Source organism: Onychostruthus taczanowskii, unplaced genomic scaffold, assembly GCF_017590055.1.
Source record: "Onychostruthus taczanowskii isolate IOZ18803 unplaced genomic scaffold, ASM1759005v1 scaffold176, whole genome shotgun sequence".
Classification (NCBI taxonomy): domain Eukaryota; kingdom Metazoa; phylum Chordata; class Aves; order Passeriformes; family Passeridae; genus Onychostruthus; species Onychostruthus taczanowskii.
The window spans coordinates 260,490-275,304 of NW_024498973.1; the positions used below are offsets into that span (position 1 = coordinate 260,490).

The 14,815-nt window shown below is 46.3% G+C and overlaps 3 protein-coding genes across 3 annotated transcripts; all 3 read right to left on the minus strand.

Annotated features, from left to right (window-relative positions):
• Positions 1-3,451: 3,451 nt before the first annotated feature.
• Positions 3,452-4,351, minus strand: LOC121333686 (UDP-glucuronosyltransferase 1A1-like). The gene has a single exon (XM_041400261.1). The coding sequence runs from the start codon at positions 4,349-4,351 to the stop codon at positions 3,452-3,454; it is 900 nt and encodes a 299-aa protein (XP_041256195.1).
• Positions 4,352-6,226: 1,875 nt separating this feature from the next.
• Positions 6,227-8,829, minus strand: LOC121333687 (UDP-glucuronosyltransferase 1-6-like). Its single transcript, XM_041400262.1, has 3 exons — positions 8,813-8,829; positions 6,643-7,525; positions 6,227-6,235 (listed from the first exon to the last, which is right to left on the minus strand). Exons 1-3 carry the CDS (start codon positions 8,827-8,829, stop codon positions 6,227-6,229), a joined length of 909 nt encoding a protein of 302 aa, XP_041256196.1.
• A 697-nt stretch (positions 8,830-9,526) lies between these two features.
• Positions 9,527-13,772, minus strand: LOC121333688 (UDP-glucuronosyltransferase 1A8-like). Its single transcript, XM_041400263.1, has 3 exons — positions 13,212-13,772; positions 12,680-12,967; positions 9,527-9,589 (listed from the first exon to the last, which is right to left on the minus strand). Exons 1-3 carry the CDS (start codon positions 13,770-13,772, stop codon positions 9,527-9,529), a joined length of 912 nt encoding a protein of 303 aa, XP_041256197.1.
• Positions 13,773-14,815: the final 1,043 nt, after the last annotated feature.

Genomic DNA, 14,815 nt, shown 5'->3' on the forward strand with positions numbered 1-14,815 from the left:
TGCAAAGCCAGGATTTGTCCACATGGTACAAGAGGATCTGTGGGAGCTTTGGAGATACTGCATCAGATCCTTGTTGTGCAGCAGACTGCTGCAGGAGGAGGTGTAGAGGTTGGAGATGAGCCGGACTTTTTCAAGGAGAGTATTAGTTCTTTGACTAAAAGGTTTTCTTTCAAAAGGATCATTCCTAATCATTCCCACGTGTGCTCTCAGCTCGTCCATGCATAACCACACTGGATACCTTTTGAGGCTGTAATATGCAGATTCCTCCATGCTTGAGTTCGCTTCTGGTGCCACGGTGACAATTTGGTGGCCTTTCTGGCTGAGGGCCACCAGCAGCAAGTGCAGGCTGAGCCAGTGACTCTCATCCATGGGCACCACCAGCAGCTTCCCACCATGGGCCGAGCACAGCAGGGACAGAAAAAGCAGAATTCCTGTCGAAGCTGAGGAGCTGTATTTACCCAGAGGAGCCATGTTCCCAGAAATCCAAGTTCTACTCATCTGCCCTGACCTAGCAGCTTTTAAATACAGCCACAGTTCCCTGCCAGATTCCCACATTCCCCCTTAACAACCTGGCTTTTCCAGCAGAACCATTCACTGGTAACCACTGAAGGCATTGATGAACCATTTAAGTGATTAATGAATTTGGGTTGGGTGGAACTGGGCTTGGTAAATGGGGCTTCCTTGGGCCTCTGCTGACTGACGCTAGATTGAAAATAAAATCAGGCTTTGCCAAAATAAAACCCCGAGAATAGTGCTGGCACTTGGAAGTAACAAGGCTTACTGAAAACAGGTATTAAAATACTTTGTTTCTTTCATTCTTTTTGAGAAGGATTTTACAGCTGTTCCGAAATGCTTGGTGAGTTCATCTTTAAAATTATAAAAGTGTGTGTCTCTATACAGCACAATATCTACGTAAACCCTTAGGAAGAGGTTCTGGGATTTACATATAGCTCAGCACTGGAGCCAGGAACACCACCAGGTAGGAATTTAATCCACTGGAGAAGCAGAGGGTTTGCACCAGTAAAGGAAAACCACTGGTTGATGCCGTCACACACTCTACTACTTGTTCTCATCCTGATCTATCTCTCTCCATCATTTTCTCCTTCTGGGAGAGATAGGGAGAAATCAGGAGTAAATAATCAGTATTTCTGCAATAAATTTTGTTGCTGGACTATGATCTCTACCCCTGGGGGGAAGAAAAAAGAAAAAAGAAAAAAAAAAAAAAAAAAAAAAAAAAAAAAAAAAAAAAAAAAAAAAAAAGGAGAGGGAGCTTTGCCCTCAGAGAAGAGTTTAAGAGTTTGGTTCCACGCTGGAGGTCTGGAGCTGTTCCATGGCTTTGCCTGCAGGCAGGTTGGCCTGCTGCTTTCCTAGAGGATCTGCCTGGCTTTCTCCTTGAGGAGCTGTTAAGCAGCTCTGATGGACAGAAGAGACAGGAAAAAGCATCGCCCTGATAAAAGGGGGGCTTGGTAACAACTTGAAAGAGACTTCTGTTAAAAAGCAGAGCAACAGAAACAAACAAATCAATGAAGCTGAACTAAAGAAGTTCCAGGAGTGAAGCAAAGCCCCCGGGTAGGGACAGTTGGCTCCGAGAAGGTGTGAAGAGCAAATCTCTTTTCTTGTGAAGTTTCTCTCATTCATGTTCACAAAAGCCTGTGAATTTGAGGGAAGAGTAAGAGTGGTTCTAGGCCAGAAGAATCCATTCTAAGGGCTTTGAAAAGGCTGGCAAGTAAAAAAGGTTCCACGGAAGAAGAGAGCAGAGTTTGTTGATTTTTAAGTAATGTTCATAAAGATAAAACTTTTTAGGAAACCAAATGATGCATTGCTGAGAGAGCAGCATGACACTAACTACACATCCATCACTGCTGAGGAGAGTTCCCTTCTCCTTTATTCCTTTTCCACTTAATCCCTGGCTTCACATGAGACCGTTCCACTGACAGCACAAGCAAGCAAGAATTCACATGCAGCAAGAAGCTAATGTACATCCTGAGCACCAGCGAGCTAATCAAGGGCTTTTTAGACCACAAATTCCCCAGCAACAACCCATTAAAATTTCCTCACCCTACCATGTTAGGGATATGGTAGAAATTCATGCCTATGAAATATAGATATATGTATCAAACATGCTATTAAAGGGGGGAACAGGGTTTAATCCTAGAATAACGAAACTGGGGCTGGCTGACAAGGGTGGAATTCGGCATTAACATAGGAAAGAAACTCGGCTGCACAGGAGATGGTCCTTCATGGTGGCATGTACCAGAGGATGCCCAGTGATGATGGCCCATAAAGACAGACATTTAAGATAACCAGGGCCATCAACACCTTTCACCTGAATACAGAATTCCAGGAATCCAAGGAGGAACATCAATTTCTTCCCGGAGGAGGTTTTGTGTAGCTTTGAGTGAAGAAAGAAATCAACATGAATATGATGAACTTTGAAAGGAGACAAAGAGACTCTGCCGCTGGCAAGAAAAACATTATAAGAACTGTCCCTGAGAAGCAGAAGTGTGGACGAAGGTGGGTTCAGTGCCATAGAGGTTGGATCTGCGTCCACCCAGCCTGTATCCCAGGGTCTACGCTGTCATTTTTTATTGGTGGCTGTTGGGATCGTAATAAGGTCGTGAATAAATTTTTATTTTTCATTACAATAGGGTCAATTTTTATTTTTACTTATAACACTGGATGTGTCCTAAAATAGCAGCTGAGACTTGAGCTGGTTTTCATGGAAGCTGTTAGACCAAAACCTTCAGCACAAAATGGGCCTTTGACTCAAAAACTGCTGGTACATAACGGAGAACAGGATGCTCTTGCACATGACGCAGTGAGGTATTTTTCTGACTATAAGCAGCTAATTGTCTTGAAGAAATATATCCCTGCCTTCTACTTGAGGAAAAAATTATTGGAAGAGCTGTTATAATTCATCAGCCCATTTTGGAATTAATTCCTGCCTGAGAATTTCTGTGCCTGATTTCAGCTGCAATTAAACACAGTATAGCACGTGATGCCATAACCAAAAACAACCCCCATGTTGCGCAGACCTAAAGAAAGGAGCTGGAATCACATCTTGAGTTTCTGGTTTTTATGTGGATTGGCTGTACAGAAAGTCTTAAACGAAATAATATCCTTAGGTAGAATCCCAGAATGGTTTGGACTGAAAAGCACCTTAAAGCATATACCATTCTACTTCCTGCAACATGGGCAGGGACACCTTCCACTATCCCAGCTTGCTCCAATCCCTGTCCAGTCAGGCCACGGACACATCCAGGGGTGCGGCAGCCACAGCTTCTCTGGGCAATCTGTGCCAGGACCTCACCACCCTCACAGGGAAGGATTTCTTCCCAATATCTCCTCTAATCCTTTCCTCTGGCAGCTTAAAACCACTGCCCTTGTGCCAACACCTCAGGCTCCTGTAAAGAGTCTCCCTCAAGAGAGAGATAAGATACATCCCTCTCAATTACTTCACGTCGACATGCAGGTGTGTGACTGCCACAGCCTCTCCCAGCCAGCCACTGACCTGAGATAACGGCTTCTTCTTCTCTCCACAGTGGATGCCTCCAATGAAAACCATGCTGGGCATGACAGGCATGGGATACTCAAAGACAAAGTCGATTCTCCTCAGCCAGACGGATCCATGACTTAAAATCTCTGTCATTGTCATAGGTTTTTGGAGGAAGTCTGAGGCCAGCTCCTCAAATGGAGAATAGACAACATTGCAGATGAAGGACTCGGAAAGGGCAATCAGGAAGTTCTTCACCCTCTCGGAGAAGGTCATGTGGTCGGTGTTTTCTGAGAACATGCGTGGGACGTAGGATGGCGGGTCTGGGCCCTGAGCCGCGCGAACCTCCAAGGCACACGGAACCATCCGTAGGAAGAAAACACTGGGGATGGAGAAGTGCAGGGCAATGATCTGCCCACAAGGTGTCACGGGATCCGTGAGCACGGCATCAAAGTGACTGTCTCCAATGTACTTCAGCAGCTCTTGGTTGTACAGCAAGGACTTGCACGAAGCGTGAAAGATGGCCCCGCTCTTCCGATAATCTTCCAAAAGCTTCCAGAATCGCACCAGGAAAGGCTCTTGGCTGAAAACTCTTGCACTGAAGGAGCGTATATGTTCTTCCATGTACTCCTTCATCAATGGCACAGGGTAGGATTTCAGTTTGTAGACATCCGAGGAGTCAATCAGGATTGTGTTATCTGGTGCAATGACCATGATTTCGTGCCCTCTCTTGCTCAGCTCGATCAGCACTTTTTTCATGCTGAGCCAGTGGCTGCCATCCATGGGGATCACCAGCAGCCTCCCAGCGGCAGCCGGGCTCAGGAGGCACAGGAAGGGCAGAAGCAGTGCCACCAGCATGGTGTGGGCTGTGCAGAGTGGAAGCCCAGCACCAGAGAGGCCAGGAGTGCTTTGCCAGCTTTTGTAGCTCTGCCCCACCTCTGCCCTTTTGACTCTCCTCCCATTTTGGGTCATCAAAACTTTGCACCAAGGTCACAGAAAGGAATAAATGATTAGGAAACATTCAGGGCAGGTTTGGACTTCAAAGGTGGCTTTGTGTGAGTCAAGAAAAGTGTGTCACCTTCACAGAGGCCAAGCTGAGGTTGTTGGCTCAATGCCACCTTCTTCCCTCAGCAGGACCCTGGCATGGGCAGAAACACTGCTGAGCCCACATGGGAGGAGTGTGCCTATCAAGAGAGCATGGAAAGGACTCTTTTCCATTGCTGACACTGAAGGCTGACAGAGTCGTCACAGACTGAGGTAATTTAGCATTTTTAAAATCACTTTCTTCCCTAAAGAAACTGATGCCAGTAGTAGAGTGAACCATAACTTACAGTAAAGATTAGTATGAAGAATACACCTAACCATACACGGGGTTTGTGTTTTGCTTTATTTTTTTCAATAACCAAAACCAGCTATCACCACTGAGAAAAACTGAATTTCCTTAACGCAAACTTGCATTAGGTTGTTGGCTCAATGCCACCTTCTTCTCTCAGCAGGACCCTGGCGTTGCGGCACTTCTTGCCACCAACCCACCACAACCAAGGACTGATGGCAAAATGCAGGGAAAATCCATGAAAAAAATGCACCCACAGAGTGGGTGGGCAGAAACACTGCTGAGCCCACATGGGAGGAGTGTGCCTATCAAGAGAGCATGGAAAGACTTTTTTCCATTGCTGACACTGAAGGCTGACAGAGTCGTCACAGACTGAGGTAGTTTAGCATTTTTAAAATCACTTTCTTCCCTAAAGAAACTGATGCCAGTAGTAGAGTGAAACATAACTCAGAGTAAAGATTAATATGAGACATCTGTGTAACAGTACCTGGGGTTTGGGTTTTGCTTGATTTTTCAATAGCCAAAACCAGCTATCACCCCTGAGAAAAATTGAATTTCCTTAACGCAAACTTGCATTTTTTTGGAAGATAGGCAGCCAGTAGAAAATCTTTCCCCATCTCTCCATATCAATTTCAGCTAAACCCCATATCTTATCAGGTACAAAAGAAGTTGCAAAAGAGCATTTCACCCTTGTACCCTAGATAACAAAGACCAACAACACCTCTCTAGTTCGCAAAGTCATTAATTGTTCAAGGCTAATGAGGGGTCAGTTCATGACCAATGTTGGGTCAGTTCATGACCTCAACCCTGTGTCCAAGTCCTTCTTGGTTATAAATTGCTGGGGGTTTAATGCTGACGATAAATGCTCATTAAAGCCTATAAGCAGGTGAATACGGGAAACAATTTGCTTCTCCAGGGCATTCTGGGCTTTAAAATCTTGCTGGATTTTTCCCCATGCAGTTTCTGCAGGTTCCTTCCCAAACCTGGTGGGATATCTTGGATTTTGCTGAGAACCTGCCCTCCTAAAGGAGCAGCAGCTCCATCACTCACGCTGATCCCATCTTGGTAGGTTACAGGATAGGTTAACTTAATGGGAATTTTCAAAAACTTCAGAGGAAGGAGATGCACAGAAGACAGGCCATAACCTCAGACAAGGCTGCCAAATGAACACAGGAAGGTTGCTACACAAAAGCCCAAATGGAAATCTACGGGAGATATCCATACCCAGGAAGGCTTAAAACCTAATTCAATAATGTAGAAGAGAAGGGGAAGATGGAACTGGAAGAGGATTTCTTTTGGGGCTTAGGTATTGACACCTTGACAATAAAGGCAGATGGAAAGGAACCAATCCTGTGGATGGCTGTGGTAGAAAATAGGCAAACCCTTCAGTCCTATCACCTTCACTGTGGCTGAAAGGAGAGAGGATAAATGGACAGGGCACGAGACAGCTGGGAGAGGAGGACAGCAAAGTTCTTCAGTTCAACAAAGGCCACTATCAGTTGCGCAAAAGCTACATGTCACTTAAATGGTCCAAATTAAGTCTGATAAGGCTTTAGGTTTGGAAGGATGTGATATAATCTGAATGCTGGGTGTTAGGAAACAACATTTCTGCATCACGCAGGATTTCAATCTTTAAACACCAAGCTGTTGTCAGCCAGGGTTTGATGGAAAGATGTGAGCGACATCCCTTGCCCAGGGTGGCAGAGGGTTGGAATGAGATAATCTTTAAGGTCCCTTGCAACCCAAACCATTCTGCCATTCTATGATACATTTGTACTTTGCCTTTTCAGTATCAAAGCAGAAGAAAATTTTGTACCTGAGACAGTTTTTTCTTCTGAACACAGTTAATCCCTCCGATAAAAGCCATGTTTGGCATCACGGGTCTCGGGAACTCAAACACAAAATCGTATCTCATCAGCCAGAAGGATGCACGGCTCAGGAGTTCTGTCACTGTCACTTTCCTTTTGAAAACCTCATATGCTAGCTCTTCAAAGTTATCATAGATAGGCTTACAGTAGAAGAGCTCCAGCAGGTCGACCAGCATGTTCTTCAGCCGTTGGGAAAACGTCATGCTGTCTGAATTATCCAAGAATAACCGGGGGACATAGGAAGGAGGGCTTGGACACTGGGTAGCAGCAGAATCCATTCCACAGGGAAAGCCCCGCAGGAAGTAGACGGAAGGAAGGGAAAGATACTCAGCCACCAGGGGCCCACACATCAGGATGGGATCTGTGAGAAGCACGTGGAATTTGCTCTCCTTCAAGTACCGCATCAGCTCCTCGTTCTGCAGAAGACTCTTACAGTTGGTGAAGAAGACCGAGGAGATTTCTATCGTGCTTTGGTACGAGGTCAGAACAACATTCACAACAGACTGCTCAATAAAATGGGCATTAACGAAGGCCTTGAGCATTTCACCCAAGTATTCCCCTGTGTAAGGTACTCGATAGGCTTGGACTGTGTAATTCCGAGGCTCCTCTGACTTCATGTACAGGCTGGTTGAGGGTACAAGCACAACCACCTCGTGTCCCTTTTGCTGCAGTTTCTCCACTACCGGGCGCATGCTGAGCCAGTGACTTCCATCCTGAGGTACCACCAGGATCTTTCCACCTTCAGCCAGCATCAAAGACAGCGTCAGGAGGAGAAGTATCCAGGTACCTCGGTAAAAAAGAGCCATTTCTGAGGGAGTGAACCAGAGGGTTCTGCTCCAGAGGGATCCACGCAGTCCTTTATATGATGGTCCATGCAGACTAAGCAGGGAATTTATTGGCTACAGAAATCAATATTTAACTTCCCAACATGGTTGTGATTAGCCCGTGATTTTGCCTGTGTTTGTGGAAGGGAAGGGAAGCCGTGTCCTTAGAAAAAACTTTTGTACTTTCTGTTAATGTTTAAGCTTCAAAGTCTGTCAGCACTAGGACACTGTCAGCACTAAGTCTGTGACAGCAAGAGCAGGGATGTCATGTTGCAACAATAATCCCGGTTAAAACCATTGACCGGGTAAATACACTGCGATAAAATAATAAAAATACACCCAGCAGAATGGATGCAACTCTGTTCCTGAGGACACGAGGCTGATGTGAAATTCCCCTGGAAGCAGCCAAACCTGCACCTCTTACAAAGATGCCCTGGCCACTAGGATGTACCAGGCAATCCCAAATCTGAGGAGAACAATCCCGATTGGCTTTTTTCCTCCTGGCACTACACCGAAATGTGAACTAATGGATGGGCTCAGGGCAAACAAAGGGAAAGGAGGCCAGCACAGGGACACAAAGAAGGCGTTTTGGTCTTTGGTTGCTGTCTTGAAAACCCTTGTCACGTATTGTGAGCGAGACTAAATCTAGGAGAAGGTGTGACACCTCCCACTAATGCCACTGCTGGAATGTTTTGTCTTTGTGCAAGCAAAAGCAATGCCAGAGCAAAGCCTTTTGGATGGTGCTGAGGAAGGAGTCCTTGTGATATGAAAAGCTAGCACCAGCACAACGTTTTCCTGTTCTTTTTATAAATGGTGCTGGGACTCCCAGCATCCTCAGTCGGGAGAAACAATGCCTTACAGCCTGAGGCAAAGGCATTTGTCTCATGACACCCAAAGGGTGCTGGGACTGCCCTGAGGAGCTCCACTCTGTTGCATTGGACATGGAGGAACCACCCTTAGACCTGGAAAACCAATTTCTGGAGAGGCCCAGCGCAGGAGAGGTGGGAGACGGCACAGACTGAAAGCAGGACACTGAACGGATTCACAAATAATTGTCATTAAAGGCAGGAAATCTGGAAGCAAAGAGTTCATTGCAACTACTGTGACAAGAGCTGACCAATTTAACATGGAAGTTGCTGCTCGGTGTGTTTTCTAGTCTGGACTCGATAGGATTTTCAATGGCAACACCTGTTGTCTGAAAACAGCCAGTGCAAGTTCACTTTCCCTGACTATAACAGAAAAAGTCTCCTGACAGGATGGCCACACTTTCTTATGGACTCCACAGGCTCCCTACTTTTTGTACCAGACCATCAGAGCAAAAACTGTGGGAAAAGTGAGGCAGCAAGAGGAAGGGCAGGAGAAAATAGAGATAAAGGCAGGACAAAGAAAGAAAGGATGAGGTTCATAGATCAGCACAGGATCATCTGAGGTCAGATTTGAGGTGAGGAATTATTACTGAGAAAATTAACAGGCAGGCTCATTTTTCAGATAAGCAACAGATAAGTTTGTTTGTTTTTCCTGAAGAGTAGCAAAGGGCACCTGGGCCCCTCTCAGCTCTGAAGGGTGTGGTGCTTGTTTCCAGCTCCTCTTTTATGTGCAAACAAGGAGCTGAGGAACTGAGGATTCCAGATATGAGAGAGCCAGGTGCCTGCTTGGAGGAAAGCCTTCCCCACTGCAAGAGCAAAGGGTATCAAGGCTTGGGTGAGCCAGGACTGCAGGTTTGTTTTCCTCTCAGAAGTGATGAAGCTTGTTTGGGTTATTCCAGGGAGTCTCTTGGAGCTGGCGGGGAGTGATGGAGCAGCTCTGCAGGCTTTGGGACCCTCACCCTACAATTGCTTCAGCTGCAAGAGGCGCTAAAACTTTCTCAAACTGTTCACCTGTGAGTGGGACTGGCTGTGATGTGTGGATTTTTTTCTGAGTTTCACTAAGGAAAGAGAGCAGCAAACAGAAACCTCAGCACCACTAAAACTACAGCAAAAGTGTAGGTTTCTTCCTGGAAGTGTTGGTTTCATCCACTGGATTTGCTTCCCTGCTCTGAGGTGACATTGCTGACCCACTCAGGCCCTGGGTCCTGCAAGTAGGAAAAGGTTGCTCAACCCAAGAGTGTGGGGGTGATGCCCAGAGAAGCTGTGCATCCCAAGGCCAGGTTGGACAGGGCTTGGAGCACCCTGGGATAGTGGAAGGTGTGCCTGCCCATGGCAGGGGCTGGCATGGGAAGAGCTTTAAAATTCAATCCAACCCAAACAAGCCTGTGAATCTATCTAATTTGATTTCCCTGGTTCCTGGATGGTGGATCAGGCTTATCCATGGAGGAGTCCTTGTGTAACTGAACCCGGACACTGTTTTTGGTGCTAAGCAGCATCTGGGAAATGCAGGTTGCTGGCTGCTGACTGGAACCTGACTGATTCCCCCTCAGGTTTTTTTTTTTTTACACTGTGGAGACACACTAGCTTTAGAGGAAAACCAACCCATAAATCCAATTGTATGAGTTGGAAAGGAATAGAAATTTTTGTGAGAGCAAGAAGCAAATCATAGAACACAGATCATTTCCAGGGCTGCTGTTTCCTAAGCCATGAATAGAAACCTTGGGAAGATGGAGAGGGTTTTAAAGCAGGATCTGTGCTCTTAGTCCCTGTGCTGGTGAGGAAAAGGTGTTTATTCAGTCACACTTTGTCTTTACTTGAGTAGCTAGCTACTTAAACCTGCAGTTAATTTAATGTTTTCAGTTGACCAGTTGTTCAAATAAGTACTGGGAGGCTTAGGTTAGAAAAAAACAGGGAGACCTTTGAGAGGTGGCTGTAGCTTAAATTCCTGTGATTTGGTTTAATCAAATCACCATACTTTTGTTTTTCTGAGCAGGCCAAAATTGCAGCTTTGCATTAACTTTGTCTAAGGAGGAGATTGTCACCAGAGTGTCCCAGAGCACACAGTTTGAGTTGGTTTGCAATGTCACCATGCCAGCCTTCAGGCACTTCTTAGAGCCACGATATTGGCTCTGATTCCTGCAAGCCTTGTGTTAAATTTCCAGACAGGAGTTGGAGGAGCTGGAAACTTGGGATTTCTCTGCCTGTTCATGAAGGTGTAACTGCTGCTGAGACACATCCCCATGCAAAGTGCAGGCCAAGAGGAAATCAGCCTGAGGCAGCTTAGTCCAGGTGTAAATGCAGTTTGTGCTCCCCCAGGCCAAGCCCTGTGGTCTCATGTTCTCCCACAACCTCTGTGATGATCCTCATACAATTGAGGATTGGATTCCCAGCTGGATAAGGTAAGTAGGGCCGTTCTGCACAACTTGAGGAGTTGGAAACTTGGGATTTCTCTGCCTGTTCATGAAGGTGTAACTGCTGCTGAGACACATCCCCATGCAAAGTGCAGGCCAAGAGGAAATCAGCCTGAGGCAGCTTAGTCCAGGTGTAAATGCAGTTTGTGCTCCCCCAGGCCAAGCCCTGTGGTCTCATGTTCTCCCACAACCTCTGTGATGATCCTCATACAATTGAGGATTGGATTCCCAGCTGGATAAGGTAAGTAGGGCCGTTCTGCACAAGCCTGAGCTCCTTCAGCTCACAGCAGCTCCTCCATGGGACCACATCAGATCCAGCAGAGAGGAGCTCTTACCTGGAATGAGACCACCATGCCCCATTCCCCTGCCTGTGGCAAACTATGGGAGTGGTGTAACAAAATGGCCTGTGGATCCCTGGAAGAATCTGCAACTTGAATCTCTTCTCTCTCTCCCTCTCCCAATAATCCTTTTTCTTTTCTTACCTGTTGAGCAATGGGTTCAATAGGCTTTGGGGAACTATTTATTCTTCCCATGGGATTATGTTTCTGAACAGTAATGACCAACCCAGGGCTTTACAGGTGTGTGTGAACAGGCAGATTCCATCACCCCCTATGACTCACTTTGCTCTTGTTTACACTCACTGCTGGGCACTGTTCAAAGTGAAACAGGAGAAATTCCTCTGCAGTCTGCAGAAAATGGAGCTAGAAAAGAGACTGAAGAAAGGATAATTACAGAAGATTTTTCCAGGTGTGGAACTTGTGATTTTCACCTAACTGGAGCGTAAAGACAGGCGCTGGCAGGGATAAAATGAGGGCAGGATGTCTCTACCCTTGTAGCAAAGTTACGAACTCTTTGCAGCTCTGAGATCTTCAGGATATAAAAGTAAAGACTTATATTGTGGAACCAGCAAGACTTTGCCTCTTAAATCTCAAGCTGGTGTCCCTCTTGTCAGCCTAACGAGACAGAACACCTTAGACATAACTTTATCCTAATATTCTAGTTAATAATATTATTCTTTGCCTTGTTTATCAAGTTTAGAGGTCTCTCCATCAGCCTGTCAAAGAGCATTAAAAAACTCTGAAAAAGGAAAGAAAAATCCCACCCCTCCAGCTCAAAGACATTGTGCAGAGATACTGCATGACCACAATTCAGAAGCGAGGGAGCAATTACCTAGGAAAGAGATTTGTTTCCTGCTTTGTGCCTGGAAAGAAATGTCCAGTGTTACCATTTTAGAGATTGCATGTTGGCTATCAAAATAGATTTAGATTTCTAGATTAGCTTTAAGACCCTGCAGAACAATTCTGGTAAAAGCAAATGTCAAGGTATGAGAATTAGATATCTGAGTTCTCCGTCTGAGTGTCCTTCCCCAAATCCACGACTGTAAGATTATTTCTTGCCATCTCAACGCGACATTGGGATTTCAGCCCCACAAACAGGAGTAACCTTTCACAGACAGCCGGTTGGGAAATAACTTGCCATGAAAATACAACTGAAGTGAATCAACTGATGCTATTGAGCCTGGAGTTAAAATCAAAAGATGACTCTTGGGTTTTTGATGAGATATAGGGAATAGATGTCAAATGCCATTAAAATGAAATCAAAAATGGATCTGGTTGGTGTTGAGACACATTCACTAAGGGCAGTAATTTCCATCTGGCAGAAGAAATCCCTTCTTTGTTTGGTTTGTAACAAAACCTTCATTAATTCAAATAAGTCTCTATCAAGGTTATTTGATTTCAGCCTATGGAAACAACTACACAAACTCGTTGGATTATATCATTACCAGAAAAATTTAAAAAATAATAAACAATATTGATAAACTTCCTGAAACAACATAATGACTTTTCATTGTGAAATGTACAATTTTAGGCAAAGGAACATTACCTTAGGCAGCGGTTTCTTCTTAGCACAGTTGATCCCCCCCACAAAGACCATGTTGGGCATCACTGGCCTGACGTACTCGAACACAAAGTCAAACCTCAGGATCCAAATGGCAGCGGAGTTCACGAGGTCCATCAGGGACACATCCCTCTGAAGAACTTCTGAGGAAAGCTTAAGCGCTTCTTCATAGAAACCGTTGCAGTAATCAAGCTCCAGGAGGGAAATCAGGGCATTTTCCACCCTCTGGAAAAATGTCATGTGGTCTGAGTTGAAGCTGAAGAGTCTTGGGATGTAGGATGGAGGGCTTGGGCACTGTGGGACTGAAAAGTGTAGGTTGCAACCAAATCCCCTCATGAAGAACACAAAGGGAAGAGAGAGATGGTGGGCGAGGATGGGCCCACACATAAAGGCTGGATCCGTCAGGATGGCATCAAATCTGATTGCAGTAATCAAGCTCCAGGAGGGAAATCAGGGTGTTTTCCACCCTCTGGGAAAATGTCATGTGGTCTGAGTTGAAGCTGAAGACTCTTGGGATGTAGGACAGAGGGCTTGGGCACTGTGGGGCTGCAAAATGGAGGTTGCAACCAAATCCCCTCATGAAGAACACAAAGGGAAGAGAGAGATGGTGGGCGAGGATGGGCCCACACATGAAGATAGGATCTGTCAGGACGGCATCAAATCTGCTCTCATTGAGGAACTTCAGGGTCTCCTGGCTGCGGAACAGGTCCTTGCACTGCCCAAAAAATGTGTTGAAAGCATGCACTGAGGCGTTGTACATTGCCAGGGCATTGAAGGGGAAAGGCTTCTGCGTCAGGGGCACGGCAAGGCATTCCTGGAAGGCATTATCCAGCTCTTCCAGGGTCTGGCTCACTGGGTGCGTGACCACCTTGTAGGCCTGCTTGGTCTCCATCTGCCAGCTCACCTCGGGAACCAGCACCACCACCTCGTGTCCCCTCTCGCTCAGCTTCGCCACCGCTTCCTGCATGCTCAGCCAGTGGCTTCCCACCATGGGCACCACCAGGAGCTTCCCTCCATCCGAGAGGCTGGGCAGGAGGAGGAGGATGGAAATCCAGGCACAGCAAAGCCTCACAGCCATGTTACTGTGGTCTGAGTAGGGGCCGTGGAAGAGATTTCTCCTGCAGGTTGTAGCCTGACAATGCTTTGGAAAGCAACCGATGGGTGGATTTCTTGCGCTCTGCTCTTTGATAATCCTGTTGTTAATGATTCACTGCCTTGGATTGTGGGTAGTTTATTTTGCCTTTTCCCTCCTTACTTGGAAAGCCAAGATTTGGTGACGTTTTCAATGCTGAGTCACTGGAGTTCCTCGATGCTCCAGTAGCTCCTCACCGTGCTACTCAGATCCCTCACTACTCCTCATCTTTGCTGTGTCTTGTGTTCCACCTTGGCCAGGACCCGGGGGGGCAGCCTTGGTGTGAGCAGCTCCCAAGCCCACAGCAAGAAAATGAAAACAACTTCTCTGACTTGGAGACACAGATCCTCAGGTGATTCCTCCAGGGATGGAGCAGGAGACACTCAGGACAAGGCTCAGGGCTCTTCTGAGCTGGCAGGAATCTCCTCAGTGCCAGGGACACCACAAAGAGGTGCAGAGAGGGGCTGACCTCTCTCTGTATAGCCCAAGCTGTCACTTTACAGAGTTGTTTCCCATCCTGGGGGGTGGGCCCTGGGTAGCTGAAAACTCGTCCCCACCTGGATTCAGATCAGCACTAAATGAGTTTTAGCAACCACTGGAGGCTCAGGTTTCAGACCTGACTCAGCAAAGGAGCAGGTTCAGCACAGATGTGATCTCCCCAGCCTCACAGCACTGCCACTGATGGCAAAATTCGAAATATTTCACCCCAGGATATTTAGAGCCGTGCAGGCTCCATCCCTCAGGCACACAAATTCTCTCCTCTCCCTTCATACCATGGTCAATGCATCACAATGAACTGCAGGGCCTCAAGTTGTGCCAGGAGAGGATCAGAGTGGGTATTTGTGGTAGTCTGGTTTTTTTACAGTTTGTTCTTCTGTAGTATGTTTTAAATATTCCTTGTGATAAGTTTGTAATGTTCATTCCATGTTCCCCATTTGGTTTCCCTGGTGATTCAGTCCTGAATTTTTTACCCCAAGATTTTCCCACCA

Bases quoted from the DNA above. Each gene is read 5' to 3' on its own strand.
- LOC121333686 (XM_041400261.1), bottom strand. From the start codon at position 4,351: ATGCTGGTGGCACTGCTTCTGCCCTTCCTGTGCCTCCTGAGCCCGGCT.
- LOC121333688 (XM_041400263.1), bottom strand. From the start codon at position 13,772: ATGGCTGTGAGGCTTTGCTGTGCCTGGATTTCCATCCTCCTCCTCCTG. The intron at 12,968-13,211 runs ATCCCAAGAGTC...CCTCCATCCTAC, and splicing joins GCCCAAGCCCTCTGTCCTAC to ATCCCAAGACTCTTCAGCTT. The intron at 9,590-12,679 runs GTAATGTTCCTT...TCCTACTTGCAG, and splicing joins AGAAGAAACCGCTGCCTAAG to GACCCAGGGCCTGAGTGGGT.